The sequence below is a fragment of the Aulostomus chinensis genome, chromosome 24, assembly GCF_037954235.1.
Source record: "Aulostomus chinensis isolate RoL2024-O1b breed Wild chromosome 24, RoL_Achi_v1.0, whole genome shotgun sequence".
Classification (NCBI taxonomy): Eukaryota; Metazoa; Chordata; class Actinopteri; order Syngnathiformes; family Aulostomidae; genus Aulostomus; species Aulostomus chinensis.
In genome coordinates, this window is record NC_141343.1 from 407702 (window position 1) to 431292 (window position 23591).

The 23591-nt window shown below is 41.0% G+C and overlaps 2 protein-coding genes across 5 annotated transcripts in view; one reads left to right on the forward strand and one right to left on the reverse strand.

The window, feature by feature from the left end:
- Window positions 1-617: 617 nt before the first annotated feature.
- mad2l1 (MAD2 mitotic arrest deficient-like 1 (yeast)) lies at window positions 618-4223 on the forward strand. Its single transcript, XM_086196892.1, has 5 exons — window positions 618-817; window positions 1514-1660; window positions 3285-3405; window positions 3626-3729; window positions 3803-4223. Exons 1-5 carry the CDS (start codon window positions 754-756, stop codon window positions 3973-3975), a joined length of 609 nt encoding a protein of 202 aa, XP_086053018.1. The 5' UTR covers window positions 618-753; the 3' UTR covers window positions 3976-4223.
- Window positions 4224-4440: 217 nt separating this feature from the next.
- The window catches only part of pde5ab (phosphodiesterase 5A, cGMP-specific, b), an 86885-nt gene continuing 67734 nt past the window's right edge, over window positions 4441-23591 (reverse strand). For 3 of the 4 annotated variants that reach the window (XM_086196891.1, XM_086196890.1, XM_086196888.1), the window contains exons 14-22: window positions 18390-18515; window positions 15274-15368; window positions 15022-15109; window positions 14335-14435; window positions 12419-12496; window positions 12161-12224; window positions 9885-9959; window positions 8449-8532; window positions 4441-8369 (exon numbers count right to left, since the gene is read on the reverse strand). In XM_086196891.1, coding sequence (XP_086053017.1) covers window positions 8250-8369; window positions 8449-8532; window positions 9885-9959; window positions 12161-12224; window positions 12419-12496; window positions 14335-14435; window positions 15022-15109; window positions 15274-15368; window positions 18390-18515 — 831 coding nt within the window. In that variant the 3' untranslated portion in view covers window positions 4441-8249. The remainder of the gene's footprint in view (window positions 8370-8448; window positions 8533-9884; window positions 9960-12160; window positions 12225-12418; window positions 12497-14334; window positions 14436-15021; window positions 15110-15273; window positions 15369-18389; window positions 18516-23591) is intronic. The other variant, XM_086196889.1, reaches the window with a different exon arrangement.

Genomic DNA, 23591 nt, shown 5'->3' on the forward strand with positions numbered 1-23591 from the left:
CATCAAACATATTTAGGAATTGATATGTAAATTACACTTTACAAAAATATTTAAATTCATCCACAAATATTTCTCATTTTATATGAATGTAAACCAATGGTATATACCCAAATTGACAGTTTAAACCCAAGTAAATAGAAGTCTATATATTATGTACATCAGCATGATATATATGCAATTATAAAATTCATGTCACTTAAGGAGGAAAAAAGTAAATAGAGGCTGATTGTGCACAAATGCAAATCTAAATAATGACATTATATCTTTAGTTGAACTGTACTGAAAACAACACATATTATCATGTCCAATCGGTGTAAAAGAATATCATCAACAAGATACTGTTGAGTTATTGCTCAGAAAATAAAGGGATGAACAATAAACATCTAATGTAATCAAAAAATATAACACTAAAAAATACAATACACCATTACAATGAAAACACATTTTTCTTTCTCCAGACTTTTAGCTCCTGCCACACTTGATTTAAATATGTATAATTTGATTGCAATGACAAGGAATCGCTGTTGAGCGAACTATCCTGAGTCTGCAGTGGATCAGATTAGCGCATGCGTATCATTGACCGACCGGCCTAGAAGACGTCAGCAAGCATGCGCTGACAGTTTCACGCATGTGCAAAACGCGATTGAGGATTGGGGAAATTTCAAACTGGACGGCGGGTAGTCTGCAGCCGTGACGGAAGGAGCAGTAAGAATAAGGATTCTATAGCGAAAAAGAGCTAATTAAACTGAGAAAATGACGAGCACGATGAAAGGTATTACCCTTAAAGGAAGCGCGGAGCTGGTGGCCGAGTTCTTCTGTAAGTATTTCTACCGTAAAAGCGTTTAAAGCTTGTCCAACATTGTTAACCCGATGTTAAGCAGCTGGGCCTGTGCGGTGTAGCTTTAGCTAACTCACTCTGCTGAACACCGCACAAAAAAACCCGGATCACGTGAGGTTCTGTGTTTCATATACGCGAAAACTAGCATTTTTTTCGTATAGAATTGTACTTTTAAGCTATAAAGTGTTCACAGTTACAACTCACTGAGTGTTCACCGCCCACTTCGGACAGTAGTGGTGAAGACGTAGTGCCCAGTAGAAACATAACAGTCAAAGCTGTGGTGTTCAGGTATCAACTATTATATATGTACGGAATATACCAGAAGAATGTTAAGAATCGGAAGTAGCGGTGGTCCAGGTATAAAACTTATATTACCTAAAAACTAGCAAATGATATCTAAAAAAAACAATTATAGGTTTCACTAACGAGGTTTTGTCTGTTTATGTTGAGCTAATTCTAAAGACAACCATATTCTGTAAATGTGTATGTCTGCCCATATTTGATAAAGTCAGATAGTTGTTAATGCTCATAATATCTGTTTTCAGTAGAATAAAGCATATTTTCATGTTTCCATTTATATATTTACAGACATGATTGAGTTTTAATGTTTTATTTATTTATTTTTTGCATGCATGCATCTCTCCCTCTTATTGGTGACTCAACTTTCATCTGCAGCATTTGGCATCAACAGCATCTTGTACCAGCGAGGCATCTACCCTCCAGAGACTTTCTCCAGGGTCACCCACTACGATATGAGCCTTCAACTCACCACTGATCCCAAACTGAAAAACTACCTGACCAACGTGGTGACTCAACTCAAAGGTAGCCAGGGTGTAACTGAATCTTTCATTTTCTGTGTTTGGGAGCTCGATGAGAAAGAGGGAAGGAGTGTTTTATGTTGTGCCGTTTTTATAATTGCAACAGAAAAATGTCATATAAGTCTGGTCTGGTGACTGCCATGCTTGACTTTCCTCAAATATCTTTTGGTTGAACTGATAATGGCGCATATTCGTGAAAAATACATTATAATAATGAATAAAAAAAATTCTTACCAAGATTGCAGTGTTTTACAACAGAGAACCAAGCTGTTTTATTTTGAGAGATGAAACTCGGCTTCCTTGTCAGTTGTCACTTGTTTTGAAAAAGCACAAAGAAACAGGCATCGTTGAGGATAGTAGACGCATTGGTCAGCCAAGGAAACTTAGTGCAGCAGATGAAAAATACATCAAGCTTATTTCCCTTGAAAATCAGAAGATGACCAGCAGGTCCATCAGCTCAGAACTGGCAGAAACCAGTGGGACCCACAAACACCCATCTACTGTCCGGAGAAGTCTGTCCAGAAGTGGTCTTCTGACCATGGGAGAGTTGCAGCCAAAAAGCCATACCTCCGACATGGAAACAAGACCGAGCGACTCAACTATGCAAGAAAAAAATAAAAAAAATAGGAACTGGGGTTCAGCAGGTGCTCTGGACTGATTAGTCAAAATTTGAAATATTTGGCCTTAGCAGAAGGCAGTTTGCCAAAGTCTGGAGAGCGGTACAATAATGAATGTCTGCAGGCAACAATAAAGCATGATGGAGGTTCCTTGCAACTTTGGGGCTCTGTTTCAACAAATGAAGTTTGAGATTTAGTCAGAATTAATTGTGTCCTCAATGCTGAGATATACAAGCAGATAATTATCCATCATGCAACACCATCAGGAAGGTGTATTATTGGCCCCAAATTTATTCTGCAGCAGGACACTGACCCCAAACATACAGCCAAGGTCATTAATAAGTATCTTCAGTGTAAAGAAGAACAAGAAGTGATGGCATGGCCCTGATCTCAGGATTATTGTGAGTGTGTCTTGGATTACATGAAGAGAGAAGGATTTGAGGAAGTCTACATCCACAGAAGATCCGTGGTTAGTTCTCCAAGATGTTTGGAATAACATACCAGCAGAGTTCCTTCAAAAACTGTCTGCAAGTGTACCTAGAAAAATTGAGGCTGTTTTGAAGGCAAAGGGTGGTCACATAGAATATTGAGTTGATTTAGAGTCCTCTGTTCATTCATTGCATTTTGATAGTGTAGGATTTAAATTAGCCAAAAATATAGAAAATGAAGTTTACCCCGATATTAATTTCACAAAATGTTAATTCTAATCATTTATTTTTCATGGAAAATTAAATTTTTTTTTTATCAGTGACACTTATTTGTTCTAGGTGGGTAATGTTTAGTGGTCTCTTTTTTCCCATTACAGTACCACAGTTATTTCAGTTATTAAGGAACCAAGCAACATTTTTGAACCACATTTCAATTTATATTGTGGCAGTAACACATCAAAGTGAACTTGGTTTCATGTATAACTCATTTTATTTCCTTTTGAAGAGCTAAAACCAGAAGTATTAAAAATGGCTATGGTTACCCCACATTCAAACAACTTGTGTTTTGATGTGTGTTTGTCAGAGTGGCTGTTCAACTGCACAGTGCAGAAGCTGGTGCTGGTGATCACGTGTCTGGAGACCAATGAGGTGCTTGAGAGATGGCAGTTTGACATTGAGTGTGACAAGTCAGCAAAGGAGAGCAGGTCAGTCCCTCCCGCTCACCTTTCTGTCCTGGAAAAGTCCTAATAATAATTTCTCTGACATTGTTGTCCTACATTTTATATTTAAAATGCCTAAGGATTTGCCAGGATACTGTTTGAGTTGCGTTGTACTGAGTGTCCAGCAGATGGCAGTCATGTGCTTCTGCAGACACATCATTCCAGGTGCTTGAACTCTCACTGGTGCGTCTTCACTGTTGTCCAGCGCTCCCAGAGAGAAATCCATCAAAACCATCCAGGATGAGATTCGCTCTGTCATCAGACAGATAACTGCCACCGTGACTTTCCTGCCGCTGCTCGAGACTCCATGTGAGTGACTCGTCCCGTTCTGTTTTGTTGACCATTGTTTTTCCCCCTCCGACAATGACCATCTTCCCTCCAGGTGCGTTTGACCTGCTAGTGTACACAGACAAAGACCTGGAGGTTCCAGAGAAGTGGGAGGAGTCTGGGCCACAAATTATTAACCAATCAGAAGAAGTGCGTCTCCGTTCCTTCACCACATCCATCCACAAGGTGAACAGCATGGTGGCGTACAAGAGGACAGACTCGGTTTAGCCCCTCTTCAAGCTCACAAGCTGCACATAGCACCAGCCACTGCAGTTCTGTGTGGGACTGTCCAGTATCCTGTCCTTTGGTGTCTTTGGGACGTGGTGGCTGTCTCTGACATCACTAATGTAAATATTTCTCTCTAGAAGCAGTTACTTTTGTTTCATCTTTCCAAGTGTCAACCTCTTTTAGAAGCTAGTTGTTTGTATGTCACACTTTTATAATATCTCATGAATGAAATGTTTATTTCACCTCAAGCACAAATATTCCTTGTGATTCTTTTTCTGCTTTCAATCAGAGGGTGGCGGCATTGAATCAAGGAGAGGATATTGTAGAAGTTAGGAGCATTCTTTAATGGGACCTATTCAGAGGTGTTGGCTCATGTTGAACCCTCTGCCTCAGTAGCAACCCCCCACCCCCCATCCCCCCAGAGAAATGAAAATAAATTCTCTAAACAAGCCAAGCAATGAGGAAATCAAAGGTAGTTTATTTCTTGAAGAAACAAAGGCAACAGGCACATTGTTCATCCTGGAAAATACAAAACCACAATTACAAATGACACCTGTGTATGCATGTCCACTAAAGTGCTGCACCTGAGACGGCAGTCAAGTCTAATTAGACAGTCAAATGCATCTTGGTTGGGGATTCTGGGTTATTAGACTAACAAACTGGGAAGTATCTGATCAAGAGACCTCCATTCACATCAGGACCAAACATGGGTGTGTTTTTAGTGGACTATGTTGAACTTCTAATGACTGGATCACTTTAGGCACTGAGGTTGTTTCATGGGTTGGTTATGAACTTGACTTGACTCACAGGTAACTGCAGGACATTGGTCCCCGGACAGGTTGGCGTAGCACTGCTTCAAATGATGTAAAGCCATTGTTTACTGGTTAGGGTAACCCAATTTGAAACTTCCTACTTTGAGCAATAAGTCATCCAAAAAGTGCATTTTGCCTTTCAAGTATTCACAAATGGGTGTCTCGAGCCCATGGAGAGGTTTTTCTCTTATGTATTACTTTGGTGACTCCAGAATGCAGAAAGTACCAGCCATATATTTTTTAGTTTGAAGCACCTGGTGGCCAAGACTTAACTATCCAACATGTCATCTGATATAACACTCAATCAAAAAACCCATAGCTTTAAGCTAAAAGCAAACAAATTAGAACACCTCTTCATGCTAGTGTTGAAGCACCAGTGTAAATTGGTTCAACTGAATGTGCCAGCTGGACCGAGAACCAGGTTGTTGGCTTGTTCTTAGCTCAGATCCCAGTATTTGTGGCTTGCTGAGTTATAACAGGTGATGCCCTGGACTTTGTAAGCAAACTTATTGGACAGTTTATCCTGTTAGTCTTTAATCATAGTTAGCCTCAAGACAAATGTACATTGCTGGCTTTTCCCGCAATCTGGAGTCACAAAGAAGTCAATTTAAAAGGTAAGATAAAATTTTGGAGTCTCCACATAATGAAAAGCAACATTTTTGTTGTCTGAGTACAAGCTGTCCACCTCCTTGTGCACAGTATAAACTAACATCAGGGGCAGTGCGAAGCTCTGGAACTTGATTTCAACATGATGTCTGTCCTGCATTGACTGCTCCTTAACTCCATTGCCAAGCAAACTGCTAAAAACAGGTTGTGTCACCACACAACCAGAAGTGACCATATTTGGATGAAATGGTGCACAATATGCAAGGACCTAACTTATAAATGCAAATTCCTGTTACCAGCAACTTGCCAATCACAAAGTAGCCACACCCTTGTGACCAAGACTCCAACTGGTGTCCAAATTCCTGATTGGGAACCACTGCACTGTCAGCTGAAATAAATATGCCAGCAGAATTTAACCATTAAATTCTGTAACAAATGTGATATCACCTTTAAACCTGGGTGGGCAAGTGCTCTTACATTCTGAATTATTTTACACAGAAGAGAGGAGTTGGCAGCTAATAAACCAGATGGATGTTCGGCAAGTCACTTGTGATTCGCTTGTGTACCAGTTTTGAGGATTAATACGATTTTAATTTGCCTCAAATCCACCATTCATAATTTAATCTTGCTGGTTGGGTTTATATATAATATTTAGGCTGCGATATGCATAAAAAGTCTGGTGAAGCTACTGAGAATAAACTTTGATGTATAAAGAGTATTATTATCATTAATGGCTGCCGAGATGAGGACAACTTTTTTTTTTGTTACCAGGAATCTCATTTTATAAAGAAAAGGCAGTGAAAATTCCAGACCCCGCCTTTCATACCGAAGGTATGGTCTAGGTCTAGTCTTTGGCGCTTTAATATTTTTGAAAGGAAAAAAGAAGGTAAAACAATACAATTCCAAAAATGGTCTGAAAAAGGTTTTCATAAAAAAGCAGACGTTTTTTTTTCCCTCTAAGTATTAAAACTACATTTCCTGTGTAGAAATGTGTGCTCTTGACAAGAGAATGACCTCACAATATAGAAACTCTAATAAATATATAAAACAAATAAATATGCAATAGTTAAGACAAGGAGTGAAAACTGACTCAAAAGGTGATGTGTTCTGTGACTTAAGACATATTTAACAAGTGTTATCAGTTTATTGTGACGATTCAAACATTGGACGTGGTAAATATCCGCTTACTGCTGTACTGGTGTTCTACATTCAGTGTTCTCTTAAAGTCACTACCTGTGAGATAAAGAGTTTAAGGTCAAAGCCACTCTGTGCAAAAATAACATGGCTATGGTATTAAATATAGCTTAGTGCTGTTATGAAAATAAGTTGACAAGTCCCACAAAGTTTGATGAAATGATTATGATCGAGGAAGTGAAAGATCGTGTCATTTGCTCCTTGATGTTGCTGGGGAAGATTAGCTAAAGGTTCAAATAAACCATGTGTTGTCTCTTCCATCTGGGTACAGGAAAAATAACGAGAAGAAAGATTTCTTTTCTTCCATATGCACTACGGGGGGAAAAGATGAAATGTTTGGGATAAAATTATGAACTTTTTTTTTTTTTACACCGTGCAAACAGAAGAAACATGGAAATGTTGAGAATAAAGTGGAACTAAATCCCAGGAGGAAGATTTTTTTTTATGATTATTATTGTTTCGCATTTTAGGAATTAAGGCAACCCCTGAACATGAAGGGAGCACTGTTACGGGAGCAACCAACACTGTTTATGAGCTTAAAGACAAAGAATTTCTTTGATACAAAAGCTGAATCTGAGGTCTAATTTCACAAATTTATTTATGCAAGGCGTTTTTTTGTAGAGGCAGGCACTTTCACTTTTTCTCCAATGGTTGACTAAGTGTCACGATTGTCAACATGACCAGTGAACAAAAAAAATCGTTCTCTGCCAAATGCGTTTGACTTTGACATTTCCACTTCTTTCTTAGTGTAATGAAAAAGAAAATGTCCTATTTTTGACTTGATTCTCAACATGTTCTCGTCACTCTCGACATTTCCACTTTTTATCTCATGTTACACAATGAAAAAAAATGAAGAAACCCCCTGCCTCTCATTTTTTCCTCATCCCTGGCCCCAAAACACTGATGCACTCTCATGCTAGTTTAAACTGTCCAGATAACACTACAGTGTTGCACCATTGTTGCAGGGCAGGCACTGAGTTCCACCTGAGTGAACAATGGCACCATTTCCAAGATAGTTGCCACACACCACGGATTGCCCTTTTCACCTGGATTTTGTGTTTAAATCGGTGCCAGTTTGAGATGAAACCATGTCACTGACGAGTTCTCTGACACGGGGATGAAAACCAATTGAACCCTTTAGCCACTGTAGACAAAAGCTCAAATGTTAGCAGGATTTGCAGCCAGCAGAAAAAAGGCAGGGCTTGAGTTACCATGGTAATGTAGCCTGTTGTGACAATGACAGCCTCAAGACCTTTACTGACCTGCAAATCCTGCTTATTCTTGAGTCATGTTCATGCTAAAACAGAGCGTAAATCCTACCTCTAATCAGGCAGGGGTGTGGAAGACGCCGGTAATATTGCTCACATTCAGAACATCACACTTGCTTGTGGGTGGTGCTCACCTGACTGCTTTAACCCTTCTATGTGTGTCCCAACACATTGTTTTTCAATCTTGTTTCATAAACACCGGAAGCCAAAATTTTCTTTGAAAATTTGATATCTTGCCTCGCCCCACTAGAGAGAGAGTAAGAGTGTCCTCCTACATGAGTACCACCCTCTCGTCTTCTTTTATTATCAAGCTAATTTCATGAAGTTTTGTGAGACCCAGCTGGATAGGGAGAACCCTGGACTTTAGCGTGGCTTGAAAGTCAAACTGGTGGGATCACACAAGACCGTTGACCAGGCCTTTCTCAGACTCCTCAGCCAAGTGTTTCCAATGCTGACGATTCCTCTGACATCCCTCCAGCAATGGCGTGCAATACTCCGACATGCCTGCCAAGGTCTGGGACAGACAAGGAAAAGGCCCATCAGTCAATCATTCAGACTGTTAGCATCAACAGTTATAGCTTTGGATGTATTACCTCGTACAACTGAGTACAGATGGCATCAATGAAGGACACCTGCATGCTGGGAATCTTGTCCCTCTTCTCACGATTCATTAGGTCCTGAAATCATATGAAAGGTGTTCACCATGCCAGTAAAGTTAGAAACAGAGTAGGCGGAGCCTCAGTTTGCCCTTATAATGGTCACAAGACATTAACTCAAGTCAGTGTTTTGTCCCATGGCTAATTCAGTGTGCCGAGCAACTACAGATTTTGGTAGCAGCCTTTTAATGTGTCCAACAGTGATAAGATATTAGTGTAGTCCAACATGTGGCATCTCCATGGGCTCCCTTGAAACCAATGGGATTGTTACACTGGAATATAGCAGAAAATCTGCTTTACAGTGAAAAAAAGTCAATGAGATGAGCTCATCTATAAAGTCATTCCTCCATAGTGTAAGTCCTTCATATGCTAGCGTGAACTTTAAACTTGTAAGCATTGAATTTATTCTTTAAAAAAATCGGCCAAGTGCATTCCATAATCCTCTGCAAGCTTCTGTTAGTCATTTTGAGTATTTACTGACATACAGTATTTATAGTTAAAGGGTGGCACGGTGGTGCAGGTGCTAGCACTATCACCTCACAGTAAGAACTTTCTGTGTAGAGTCTGCATGTTCTCCCTGTTCCTGTGTGGGTTCTCTCTGGTACTCCAGCTTCCTCCCACAGTCCAAAGACATGCAGTTGGGGACTAGGCTGATTGATACTCTAAATTGACCGTAGGTATGAATGTAAGTGTGAATGGTTGTCTGTCTCTATGTGTTGGCCCTGTGATGGACTGGTGACCTGTCCAGGGTGAACCCTGCCTCTTGCCCACAAGCTGCTGGGATAGGCTCCAGCCCCCCGTGACCCTTAACAGGATAAGTGGAAGAAAATGGATGGATTTATAGTTAACAAAAAACATTCAGATATCTTAAGTTTTTGTCAACAATAGACCTTACATCAGGACTTTAACCCAAAAAAACAATTGACTTGGAGATGAAGGAACCAGACATTCAACAATACAAACTTATCTAAAGGTTTAGGACTCATTCCTGATCTTCTCTCAAGGATCCTGCAGTCTAATGACAAACTTCTGGATTACTTGTAACTGACTCACTGTTCAAGAGATCACACTGTAGTAATGTGGTAACAAAGAGAAGACCATGCAACTTGTACCAAAACAGGAAGGAAATATTGACTTATGAGAATAGTCCTCCCCAATGTTTTTAATAACACCTTACCAAATATTCCACATACACTAAGTAAGGCCATTAATAGCATTCTAGCATGAAGACATTGGTGTATTGTGGTGCGGACAAGTTGCACTAAATTGAAATTAAAAACACCCAAGCATCCCTAGTAATCTCAATAACAAAAAATAAACTCAATGTTCTGGAGGGAGGTTTTGTCCCTACTGAGAAATGATGCGGCACTTACGCTTGGTTCAATTTTCAGCTCTTGTCTTTCTTTGTCTCCTTGTTCAAAGAACTCGGTGGCAACAAGCTCTGCGATCTGGATCAGACGACAGAAGATGATCAAAATGTATGATAGCGGCGTTTAAACTGCTGTCACAAGGAAGTTTCATTTCACAAGAACATATGAGAGTTGGAAAAAGGTACAAAAGAAGCCTCTGCGATTAGAGTTCAAACACAGAGGAAAAGCAATCATTAAAAAAGAAACAGTTCAAGTCCATTAAGGTGGTTCACGTAACTGTGGTCCATTTCTGATGTGCCAATTGATCAGCTCAACTCCTGTTCTCTAAATTTGTATCAATTTGAATTCAATCTGAGGTATTTTTATCCAACTAATAACAGGGACCCACAAACGACGTGCTGCCAAAATCAAAAGATGACCAAGCACTTCTGCAACATGAGAAAGGAATGGAAGAAGAAAGCAATAAGAATGACTACTGGTCCTATTACATTAATGATCTCAGTCTGTTTACACAAAGGTCATTGAGATCCGATTGCAGCCAGCGGCTCAAATCAGCGTGTGTCTGTGAGTGTGTCACTGAGTGTAGTCAAGCCTAGTTCAACAGAGCTGCAGGGAGCGAGGGAGAGAAAGAGAGAGTGAGCCTATTGTAGCTGAGTAAAACCAACATGAGGCGAACTGGTGGGACTAAGTGACTTTTTCTTAATTTGCTTACCCTCATTTTGGTCCAAACACTAGCATTTATGACCACACAGCACAGCAATGCAGCTCCATGTCAAAATAAATGAAGCAAGAAAGACCCAAGTGGATTTATGGAAGGGTGTCAATCTGCTAACTGTGTGTGGGATGCGTGCAAACACTGCTACCTCAGGTTCAGCAAGGTACAAGTGATGTTTTGTCATTTAGGGACTCACAAATATGTATTCTAAGCTTATAAACCTGTTATTTCCCCTCTTGCCTGAATTTTTTGTGAATCCAGAGTGCAGAGAGAACCTAGCACTAATAGTTAGCTAAAAGCTAAATGTAGCTAACAGCTAACAATAGCAAAATGTCCCAAAAACTTCTGTTTTTCAGACCCTCAAGCACATCAGTTGGCATATTCAATGTCTCCTTTGTCCAGTCATATGCTTAGAAATCCAGACACACTTTTATTTGCGCTAGAAAACTAACTAGCTTCAAATTTCAGGACCACCAGCTGCTGCATTCAGTTGCTATGTAATGCTCATCTATCACTCATTCATGGTAGCAGCAATCTAGAAGTGTTCTAGTTTTAATTTCATATGAGGGATTAGCATAACTTGTTCTCACCATATGAGTTAAGTCACCACTGGCCATCTCTCAAAAGAGAGGAGTGGAAATGATTCAAAAATAAGCAGGTGAGATGCATTTTTACTCCCCTGAATATTTTTAGAGCATTATCTGAGGATAGGGGCACAGCTGTTTTTATTAATGAGCACTAGCCTGTTCACACACACACAAACAGTGCTTGTCTGAATCTCTCTTCATGTGTCTGAGGATCCTAATGAGATGCAGACTAATGAATGTCACCAGGGAGATGAAAACAATAGACAACTCTCAGATGGATGAGAACCATGGAGCAAGTAAAAGTATGTGTGTTCGTGAATAAAGGAGGAGGAGGATAATAAAGAATAGAGTGAGAGCCATCAAAATCAAACACGTCTGAGACAAACATGCAGAACTCCTGTTCATTATAACAGGAGGGTGACTGTAAAATAAACCTCAACCGTCTCCTTTCTTTGCAAAGCAGCAGCTCCATTCTGAGACCTTCACACCACCTTCCTGACGAAAACCCATTTTTGTGTTTGTGATCTCGTTATTTCAGTCAGGATTGGTGTTTCATAAAAAATGATAGCAATCGATCAAGAGCTATGCCTTCTGTGCGGTAAAGTGAACGAAAAAAATGCTCAGATTCTTAGGTCCACCTTGTGCCAACGTCGATCAGTCAGTCTGTGTCGCCCTCCATCAGATCGCTAGCCTCGCTTCTAGTTAAGAATCTGTGTTAGGGTTGCACATTTGGACTAATGCTGAGGACACTGGTGTTTCCTTCACTTGTTACAAACAAGATGACAAACCCCAAATTTCTTTCCTTTGGTGGCTCCTTCCATGCATGAGTATTTTAATCAGCAGGTCAAACCCAGGATGAACTTGTTCCTGGTAGTCAGTTTCCCCTACAGAAATAATTAACAACCCAGAGGGAAGGACAGCAAGAGAAACCAACAACACATACACACACAAACACAGGATAGATGAGGTTGTGTTACCCTTTTCTGCACGGGCCAGGGCTTGGTGATGGCAGAGATATCACACGCTGTCATCAGCATGGACCTCCACAGAGAGACACATGTAAGTGGCATTAATGTATGTTGATCACAGTGTTTACATTAGTGACAGTGCTGTGAGTAAGAGCAAACTTTAGCTTTTATCTTGACTTCATTGCCTGTTGAAATGAGTTGATAAAATTTATGGAAAACCCACATTTGGCTTGATGGCACTTTTATTGTCAGAGGGTTTGTGCTCACCTCAATAACTCACGATGATGTTCGTCCTCCCAAACAAACTGGCTGTTCTTGGTGAGCTCAAAGAACTCCCCCCGCCTCCTAACACACACACACACACACGATGTATGTTCATTACAGCGGCAACTGCAGAAGAGCTGTGTGTGATGCTAGCAGTCTTGTGCTTGCAAAAGGAAAAGAAATGAAACAAAAAACAATTGTGGACCTCTCTCAACGTATCATGTAGAAGACAATATGGGCTGACTGAAACAGTGGGGAGTAGTGACCCAAATGCAACATACTTGAAACAGGAGTTGGATAGAAAAATGTCCTTTATTCAGGTTCAACGGATAACTGAAAAAATCCTCTAACGAAATGGAACTGGCAAAAACGGGTATGCAAAGAACAGGGGAAAAAAACACAGGCAGACTTGCAGTTCACAAGGGCAGAAGAGGTAACCAGGGCTGAGACAAAGGGGAATGGTCGGAGCAAGCAGGGTCAAAGCCAGGAAGTCAGTCCAAGAGATATTGCTGGAGAGTTTGGCATGAAAGCATCACAATCTGGCAGAGAACAAAGGGAAAGGGAGACCTATATAGTGTAGGGACAAGTGCAAGTAATAGAGGTTGATTGGCAGAGGAGATTGGCTGAGGGAGCCAGTGAGTGAATGGTGGTGCATTCAGGGAGACACGGAGAATTCAGTGGTGAAAACTGCAAACCATGACACTGTCAGTCCTTCACAAAGAACTGGAGGTAAGAATGCAATGATATTTCATGAGTATCAGCCCCAAAAAACTTGCTACACATTGATGTATGTGTATGTGAGCAAGTTAGCTTGGATGACAACAAGATGTGGATTCAGTAAAGAAATAAAGCAACATAGTATCAGGTGTGTGTCAGTGTCAGTATCATATGTCCTCCAAACTGGTCACCATCAGCAGTAAAGGAGGTTGTCAGGGTGTCAGACTACAGAGAAAACACCAAAAAACACTCACTTGCTAGTCTTTGCTGAATCGGTGTTGCGGTGTGTCTTGGATGTATATGTCATATGTGACAATCATGATTGGGCCGACGCCGCACAATTGTTAGTGGTGAAATTTGTCTGAATTCGCTATAGTATGCACAACGCAACAGATCCATATTTTATGGACACCAGAACGGGAAAGACATTGAATATGATAGCAAGTGAAGGTGAGTAGCTTCTAACATAAATCATAAAAAAATGGGAAGAAAAAACAACACGCCACAACTAACATGGCCCAAGTGGGGTTTGACACTGCATTAACAACGAACAAGATGCAGGGCCGATCAGCTCACATTGTTAAAGCTGCCTGACAACAAGGGATGGGTAGATCGATACTGTAGGATCGGTAGTTTGATTCCTGACTCATCCGGTACCAACTCCTTTGAAAAAATACTGATAATATTATCAATAAAAATGGCTGCATCACTTTCTAATGTTTTCAGTACGTTTGTGTTACAATAAATGGGACATTTAGCTAAAACATAACTTCAGGTAAGATCTTTATATCTGAAGCTTGTGGTCAGAAAACTTAAAAAGCTACATATGTAGAAATTAATTCTATGTTCAGCTCATTTTGGCAAAGTCATGGGCAGTAAAAGAAGACAAAAATATATACATGTGTACTAGTTTTTTTGTTGCTATTTTGATGTCATTCATTATTTCTTATTGAACCATAGTATTTCTGTAATAATTGGCCCATATTTTATACTATTTTATTTGCTTGTAATAAATGAAACATTTAAATGAAATTTAAACATCAGATCCCCTGACAGCATTAATTCTCACTTCACTATTTTCTGTTAAGTAGTTTTAAAATGATATCTTTTCAAATGCAGGTGATTTCTACATTGCTGCTGTTGTATATTCCCTTGTAAGTCTATGTGTAGACTTCCATCTGGGCCTGACATGTGTTACATACTTCATGTACAGGGCGAGGTCAGTGGCCAGAATAGCCCTCTCAATCATCTTCAGAGTGGTCTTATACTCTTCCAGGGACAGGCTGCTCAGGATCTGGTTCCCCTGAACAGAGACACAGAGAGGAGGGAAAGCAGTGTGGGTTTGATTTACACAAAAACGAATCATGTGTGTAATGTGTGTGTGTGTGTGTGTGTGTGTGTGTGTGTGTGTGCATATAAGCCCTGTTGTTGGGTTGCCATGACATCTTGAACCACCAAAAGCACACATTCATATTAGAAGGTGAACAACTGTCTTGAATGTTTCCCTGCACATGTGCTGACACATTATTCCACTTTAACTGAACTTCTGTTCAGTGAGTGTGTCTGCATTAATGCTCAGCCTGTATGTGAGAAATTTTGTGTGTGTGAGTGTGTGTATTTGCTCATTAACCAACAGAGTGAGGACATTTTGGAACAGCTTGAAATGGCTGTTTGAAGATCAAGAGTTGATTTTAGGGTTAGAATCAGGTTTGGGTTAAGGTCAGGCATTAGTGTTGTTGTTTTTGGTAAAGGTTAGGGTTAGGGGCTAGGGAATGCATTTCATCGATGAGGGTTCTCAGAAAAATATGAGTAAGTACAAGGGTGTGTGTGTGTGTGTGTGTGTGTGTGTGTGTGTGAGAGAGAGAGAGAGAGAGAGAGAGTGCACCTACAGGACTGTTGAGGATCATGAGGCACTGGTCAAAGTGGTGGTGCTCCATGGTAGAGTGGCAGTAGAGCTGCGCCAGTGGGTGATCGCTTCTAGTCATTACATATTCATACGCAAACACACACACACACACACACACACACACACACACACACACACACACACGCACACACAGTGGAAGTGAGAAGTGGATACTCCTCTACCATGCTTGCATGTATATTTAATTACAGCTACTGTATGTTGCATCACACTGTACCTTTGGATGTAGGAGTTGTTGACCCCTCGGTGGTCCAGGTCATGGCTGAGAGTCGCAATCATCAGAGCTAAAACCTCTACATCACTCAGGTGATTCTGTCAGGAGACAGCAGATTCAGAGAGAAGGCAACAATCAAACTAGGCAAACGTAACCTTTTGTCATGAAGGCATCCAAACCCTCCCTGAGTATGAGGAAGAGAGCGAGAGCGAGAGCGAGAGAGAGAGTGAGAGTATGTGGTGGGCGAGAGAAATAATCTGTCCCAGCATCTTTTAATAGCTGACACAGCAGACACACATGGGAGTATGTGTTTGAGGCAGGAGCTGACAGACATGGTGATGGATGATTGCTGTCTGGGCCAGTACCAGGACGCAAGCCAGCTGTTCAGAAGCTCTGGAGACATCTTACAGTATATTAAAGGTCTTGAGCTCCAAGTCCTGTAAATTTAACCAGTGACAAAGCATACCGGAGGTTTTAGACTGAATCCATGTGTGTTTGTTTGTGTGTGTGTGTGTGTGTGGGGGGTGGTATTTGAAAGCAGCTTTTCCATATTTGTTTAATTCTCATGTGTGATCTCAAGGTACATGTGATTTTGGAAGACACTGGAGGGGGATAGTGAAGTAGTTGGTGATGACAGAGAGACCTTTATTCATAAATTGATTTCACAGGTAAAACTACGTGGGACATTCAACCATCAAAATGGTTTTAAATAGTGTCATTGCCAGCAAAAAAGTGCAGCCTAACTGTTTGTCTTCCCACAATATTGGAGACGAATATAAAAACTGAATTGTGTTAATGTCTGGATTCTAATCGACGAAGTATATTAACATTAACTTCTCCTGATTTTCACCATACAGTTGGAGCATCATAAAATGGACAGTAATAGAGGATTATCATGTTAAATCATCATAATGCTTTTTTTCTTTATCAAGGCTAGATATTCATCTTTTGGCCTGTCAAGTGCACTTTCCTCAAGAGCAGGGGTCGGCAACCCGCGGCTCCGGAGCCGCATGCGGCTCTTTCATCCTTATGTTGCGGCTCTGCGTGGCATGGGAAAATAAATTATAAGTGTCCGATTGAAGTGGATGTTACTTGTCTCAAAAACGTGTATCATGTCTTCTTAGTAAGTCAAAGTTTTTAACTTCTTTCTTCAGACCTTGTGCAATTTCGGTGATCAGCATTCGCCTTCTTCAGAGACGTTTGACAGCACTCGACGTGTCAGCAGGCAGCCGGCATGCACGGAAAGCCCAGCGACACCTAAACTGCACAATATCTGAACAAAGTATTTTCTTTGTGTTTGTTCATTTGTTTAATTGTAGTTGTAAATTGTAAGATTATTGTGATTTCCAAATATTAAAATAAAATTATATATACCGTAATTTCTGGACTATAAGCCACTACTTTTTCCCCCTGCTTTGAACGCTGCGGCTTATACAACAGTGCGGCACCTTTAGGCCTACTGCTGGGTTACAGGCACTTTTAAAAAACACTTAAGGGCTGCAACGATTAGTCGACGTTGTCGACAAAAATCGATAATAGAAATAGTCGTCAATTAATTCCATTGTTGACTATTGTCGCCAGACGCATTTTTCCAACAGAGTTTGGCACCTCACTTGATTATAATCTCTGCCGAGAGTCGCTCATGCGCAATAGCGTCTCTGTCTCTGAGCGGTAACATAGAGAAATGGCGGCGTCAACATCAGGTACGCGTTCCAAAACTTCTAAAGTTTGGTGGCATTTTAGCCTGGATACAGTGAATAAAAAGACTACTAGCAAAGTTTGCAAAGCAGCGAACATATAAAGAAGCCTGTCAGGCAGTTGAACGAAACGGAGTCTGACTCGCCTCGGTGAGATTCAAGTAACATTCAAGCCAATACGGTTTATATGACATACATTGTCCATTTTAGAAGTGTATTTTCACTATAAAAAATGTTTACATGATTTTGATTTGTTATTTATTTGCCTGTCCCTAAAATATGGACAGATTTATTTATTTATGGATTTATGTCCTTACTGACCGAGCACTGGGCCTAATTGGTTTGAGACAGGACATTTCTATGTAGTTTTTGTACGAATCCACAGTATGGTCAATAAAAGATGTATTTTTTACTGTACACATCTTTCTTGTGTTTATTATCATTTGCCACATAATTAAATCAACTTAATGCTAAATTTAAGAAAAATTTTTTTTTCTGATTAGTCGACGAATCGTTTCAATAGTCAGTGACTAATCGACTATTAATATAGTGCTTAGTTGCAGCCCTACTAATTAGGCATAGCCTCGTCGAGCGCTGTAAGCTGTGTTTATGGTACTGCGCTGAGAGCTCACCGTTTATTTCTACACAGTAAATAAGTTTCAAATGCTGTGAAAGTTTGTGTGTCTCAAACGCTACGTGTCATGTGATACAGTACAGTTTACACAGCACGGTACATGTTCCATACTATTATTATAGATTATGCATATATGCAACTTGTTGTTTGTTGGAAATGTTAACAAATGGGAAGCTTCCCCAAACAGCCATCTCGTTCCTGACAATCCCCTCTGTGCACGAACCCTTACATGTGGTAATTAAACATTAAAACACCTGCGGCTTACAGTCCAGCGCGGCTTGTATATGTACACATTTGTTTTTACCTAAATTTTGCTGGTGCGGCTTGTAGTCAGGTGCGCCTTATAGTCCGAAAATTACGGAGATTATTTATATTTTTATAATATAAAAAGTGTTTGCGGCTCCCAGTGTTGTCTTTTCCGTTGAAACCGAGTCGAAATGGCTCTTTGAGTGTTAAAGGTTGAGACCCCTGCTCTAGAGCATTAAAATAGTGATAACAAAATCAGAATAGTCATCTCATAGATTGTTCTTGCTGATGAATCTCAGCCAGGTCAACATTTTGAAAAAGACTCTTAAGCTCAATTGATGTTAAGGGTGACCCGTCCAGGGTGAACCCCGCCTCTCGCCCCAAAGTTGCTGGGATAGGCTCCAGCCTCCCACAACCCTTAACAGGATAAGTGGAAGAAAACGGATGGATGGATGGATGGATAGATGGATGGATGGATGTTAAGGGTCAAACAAAATTAGTAAATTATTCTGCTAAGCTAACTGTAGACTGTCTGTACTGACCTGCAGGCGTCCCGACTTGAGGAGGGCGAACATGCACTGGGCCGTGTTGAAGGCGTGCCTCCAGTTGTGATAGGCAATGTTTTTCCGATAATTCTTCTTCACGCTCAGAATCCACTGGCATAAATTCTGCGAATGTCATAGTTAAGAATTAAGTTAATGAACCGGTGTGAGCCAACACATGAACATGGAGGAAGTTTTTAGATGAAATGTGATTCACAAAATCTGATGTGACAATTAAAGATTTTTTGAAATTCAAACACCCTTGTGGGCCGAACGTGCATCAAGAAAGATGCAGGCATGTGATGCACCCTGTGATGTGTTAAGGGGCATCAAATCTGATGACTTGTTGAATCACAAGACCAAGGATCAACCTTTCATTTTTCTCTTTCAAAACCAGACCAGAAAAATGGACAAAATGAAAAAAAAAAGCCAACAAAAAAAAATCAAAAAGTTTGGTGATGTTTTCTTATGTCAAAATCAATCCAAAAGGAAAACAGAAAAACAACTGATTAATCTGATTCAAGCTCCATGAACGACCACACAAGTAGAACCTTCTTTGCCAGTATGTCAACTAAGTGGAGCTGCATTTATTGGCAGTTCTCACTGAGGAGCTGCGTTGCGCACATCCTTATTTAGAGTGGAGATAAACACGGGACTACACACACACACACACACACACACACACACACACACCATGCTCAAATAACTCCTCTTAATTTTTGGTCCCCCTTCTCTCAGATTTTAAGTTGTTAAAAAAAGATGATAAATAAAATGCAAAGAAGTCAAGTCTCTGAAATTCGTCCCTGAGCTTGCCTTCTCCATGCGCACTTGATGACGCTTCAGAAGCCATGATGCGTAGACTTGCTGGCGTCCAGAGAATGAACCTCATCCACTTATACAATCATCTATCCATCAATTCTATTTTCTACTGCTTATCCTGTTAAGCGTTTGGGGGGAGGGGGCTGGAGCCTATCCCAGCTGCCTTTGGATGAGAGGCGGGGTTCACCCTGGACAGGTAACCAGTCCATCACAGGGCCAACACATAGAGACAGACAACATTCGCTCTCACAGCCACGCCTAGAGTCAATTTAGAGTCTGGATTAACCTGGTCCCCAATTGCACGTCTTTGGACTGTGGGAGGAAGCCTACGTACCCGGAGAGAACCCACACAGGAACAGGGGGAACATGTAAACTCATCATGTAAACTCCACACATAACACAAACCTGGAACCTTCTCACTGTGAGGCGACAGTGCTAACTGCTGTACCACAGTGCCCCCCTCACTTTGACAACGTAAACTGATTGGGTTTTCTTGTGTCAGCTACATCAGAGAAAGATAGCAGTTTACAGCAGTAAAAAAAGGATAAAAATAAGAAAAGCAAAGGAACTTCAATGCCAGGATGCATGTGAAGCCTAAAAAACAAATCAATGCCTACACACCGATGATGTGTTTGCTACACTGCATGTTAATAATCACCTCACCGTGAGGAGAAGTAAGTCAATCACAGGCACCAAACAAAATCCAAGCTGTTAAACAGCTAATCAGTTTCATTACTCTCTCCTCAAGGATCATTACACTTTCACAGAAGATGATAATGAATGACTTCACAACATTTGATCTGTTAGAATGAACATGGTTGTCTTGTTTCGGGGGGGGGGGCACAGCTCCTCATGTGACGGACCCTAATCACCTCCAATCAGAGACTGTCTTTATGAGGCCTCTCTCAGCAGGCACTCTAGACGTCAGCCACCAACACACAAGGACCTATTCACATGGACTCGTGATGGAGGAGAGAGGTTTTTGTAGGGGAGGTGTGTGTTCTGTGGAGACACATGAATTTTAATAATTCACTTTTAAGTTAATTTACACACACACACAGGCATGCAATCTGTTCAAAAGCTGACAATATGCTATGCATCTATAATGAGCTGCCATGTTTTCTGTTTTCATTTTGGTTCTGTGCTACAAGCCCTCCTGCTCCTCTGTCCCTCTAGCAGGAGAATGGTTGAGTCGCCATAGCAACTGGCTATACCTGCGAGGTAGGAGTGGTAAGCAAGCTTTCTGTAACACAAATTCATAGAACCCAGAAAAGAGTAGACAACCTTTTCTTGTGAGCATAGAGGGAAATAAAATGTAGTTATGTTAATGCTACACCATATATTCAATCACCCATCCATCCATCCATCTTGTTCCTTATCCTCTTAAGGGTTGCGTGGGGGCTGGAGTCTATCCCAGCGGCTTTTGGGTGAGAGGCAGGGCTCACCCTGGACAGGTCACCAGTCCATCGCAGGACCAACACATAGAGACAGACAACCATTCACAGTCATAGTCACGCCTACGGTCAATTTAGCGTATCAATCAGCCTAGTCCCCAGCTGCATGTCTTTGGACTGTGGGAGGAAGCCAGAGTACCCAAAGAGAACCCACGCAGGCACAGGGAGAACATGGAGACTCACACAGAAAGATCCTGTGCCTGAGCCATGGATCGAACCCAGAACCTTCTTGCTGTGAGGCGACAGTGCTAACCACTGCATCACCGTGCTGCCCATATATTCAATCAATTCAGTCAATTTTTCTCACCTAGCAATCACATTAATTTAATAACAAATGTATTGGTGTTAAAATGAGATGTGGTCAGTCTTGCATTGTTGGAGTACTGACAAACAGTGCAGAATTTCCCTCATGCAGTCAGCGAGAGTAAAAACCGCACATAACCCGACCTGACAGGCCTTCTATTTTTATTCTGAAATTCCATTTCCACCATCAACGGCACAGGCAGTACCACATTTCTTCCACTTTTTGTGTTCCCTTCATTCCCATCTACTTGCATGCACCCAAACACAAGTTAATGAGCTTACCACTTGCCTGCATTAACAAGACATTGTGGCTGTAGATCAAACAGTGCCAGTGCAGCTGAATCCAATTTGTATTGCATCAGTAAAGAGCAAATCCAGACCATGATTGACATATTTTGATTGTTTGCAATTGGAACAACTCCTGTCTGAAAATTAGTTGTGGTGAAGTTTAAGTTATGTGTCTTTGGTGACTTCTTGTCCGGAGCCTTCAGGCTCCCTGCATTCCAGATCTGGAGGAGGCTGCAGACCTGAAGAGGCTCAAGCTCCACCTGCTCACGTCCCCGTCTGTCCATCAGTCTCTTCCCTGTCTCGCCTTCTTTACATCTGCCCCTCTGTTTCCTTCTGTACATCTGTCTTTCTCCATTATCTGTCGCTGTCTCTGCCCCGCTCTCCTACTCTCTTTCCTCCAAAAAAAGCAGAAGGCCGTCCCCATTGAGCCTGGATCTGCTTGACGTTCCTGCCTGTTAAAAGGAAGGTTTTCATCACCACTGTTGCAGGATGTGCTTGCTGATGGAGAATTGTTGGGTGTAAATTCATTGAAGGAGCGTGGTAGACCTGCTCTACTTGGAAAGTGTCATGAGATAACTTTTGTTGTGATTTGACGCTAGACAAATAAAACTGACTTGACTTGATTAGTAGCTCTTTCATAGAAGCCTAGAAGCCATTGTAGTAGCCTTCATAGCTTTGTACTTCTAACAATTGCATTTACATTGAAAAATTGCTAATTAGACTTCCGGTGAAGCGACTGAAGCAGATGGCCACATAAATAATCACTCCCGGTCGGTCAGAGTTTATTCCCCAATTGAAATATAAATACTCTCTAAATACTGATTTAACTAACGATGGAGGGAGAAAAACACAAGAAGGGCAAGGGAAAACAACCCGAGAAAGTGGAGAATGATGACAAATTTGTGTCTGAAGAGGAGGCCATGGACGAGGAAAACAGGTAGATGGTAATGGCGGACAATGCGCTGAGCTAGCTGCAGTGGATATGGAAGCTAACATACCAGCTTTTAATTTCAGCTTTTGATTTATTGCTGTGTGAGATTCCCTTGAACCCATAGTATGGTTATGATGTACAGACATACAGGAAAGAGATTGGACTTTGACGAACTTAATGCACAAATACACCCTTGGAGTAGGGGCTTTACAAGTTGCACTGAAGAGGGGCTCTGGTGGTTCACTAGACTACTCCCCCCACATTAAGAAGTATTGTGTTACTTCAAATTGGAGGTCTATGAGGGGTTTTTTTGTTCAATATTTCGAGTTGGTTCTGCAGTTCAAAAACAGTTCAAGTTTGGTCACCAAATGCATGTCATTCACCTACCTGTGTTGATGGTGGGATTAAATGCAGTGTCAGGAATATAGGGTAGTTACCCTTGATGTAAATGGTCTACACAATTCGATCAAGAGGGGCAAAGTTATTGCAAAGATGAAGAGGGGAAAACTGCATGTGATATTCTGGCAGGAGACCCATCTCAACCAGATGGCACATGGAAAGCTAAAAAAATATGGCTTTAAAAATACATTCTACTCAAGCTATAAGAATGGGAAAAAGAGAGGGGTAGCAATCCTGATCCCTAATAGAGTGAACTTCTGAGTGGTCTCTGAACTCAGTGACAAAGAGGGTCAGTATGTGATTGTTAAGGGGTACCTTGAACAGAAAGAAGTTACACTAGTAAATGTGTGTGTACCACCTGGCCAGGAAACTTCTTGTATTAGAGAAATTTTTGATTTGATTGCCACTGAAGCCACTGGAGTTTTAATATGTGGAGGACTGGAATACCCAGCTACAGTGTAAGCTAGACTCCTCTAATACATCAAAGAGAACTACCCCAAACGCTCGAGTAATTAAGACTTTGCTGACAGAGCTTGGGATGTTCGATGTATGGAGGGAGCTCCGTCCATCGGCTGGACAATACACGTTTTACTCAGTAAGTCACAGAGTGCACTCAAGAATTGACTATTTTTTTATCAATAACTTGGACAGGGATAGACTTAGGGATTGTAGTATAGGGATTCGCAATGTCTCTGACCACTCACCTGTTTATCTAACCCTGCACTTAGACAACAAAAAGAAAAACACACTCTGGCGACTGAACACAAGTATTTTAAATGATAACACGGGCAAGAATTATGTACAGACGGAATTTAAAGACTATATGGATAATAACAATAATGGGGAAGTATTGCCAAGTGTTTTGTGGGATGCAGCTAAATCAGAAATTAGAGGAAAGTTTATCGCTGACACATCGCATAAGAAAAAGGAAAGAAGCAAAAAACTGTTTGATTTACAAGAGAAACTTAAAATGTTAGAGAGTGAACATGTAGAAGGGAAAGATCCCCA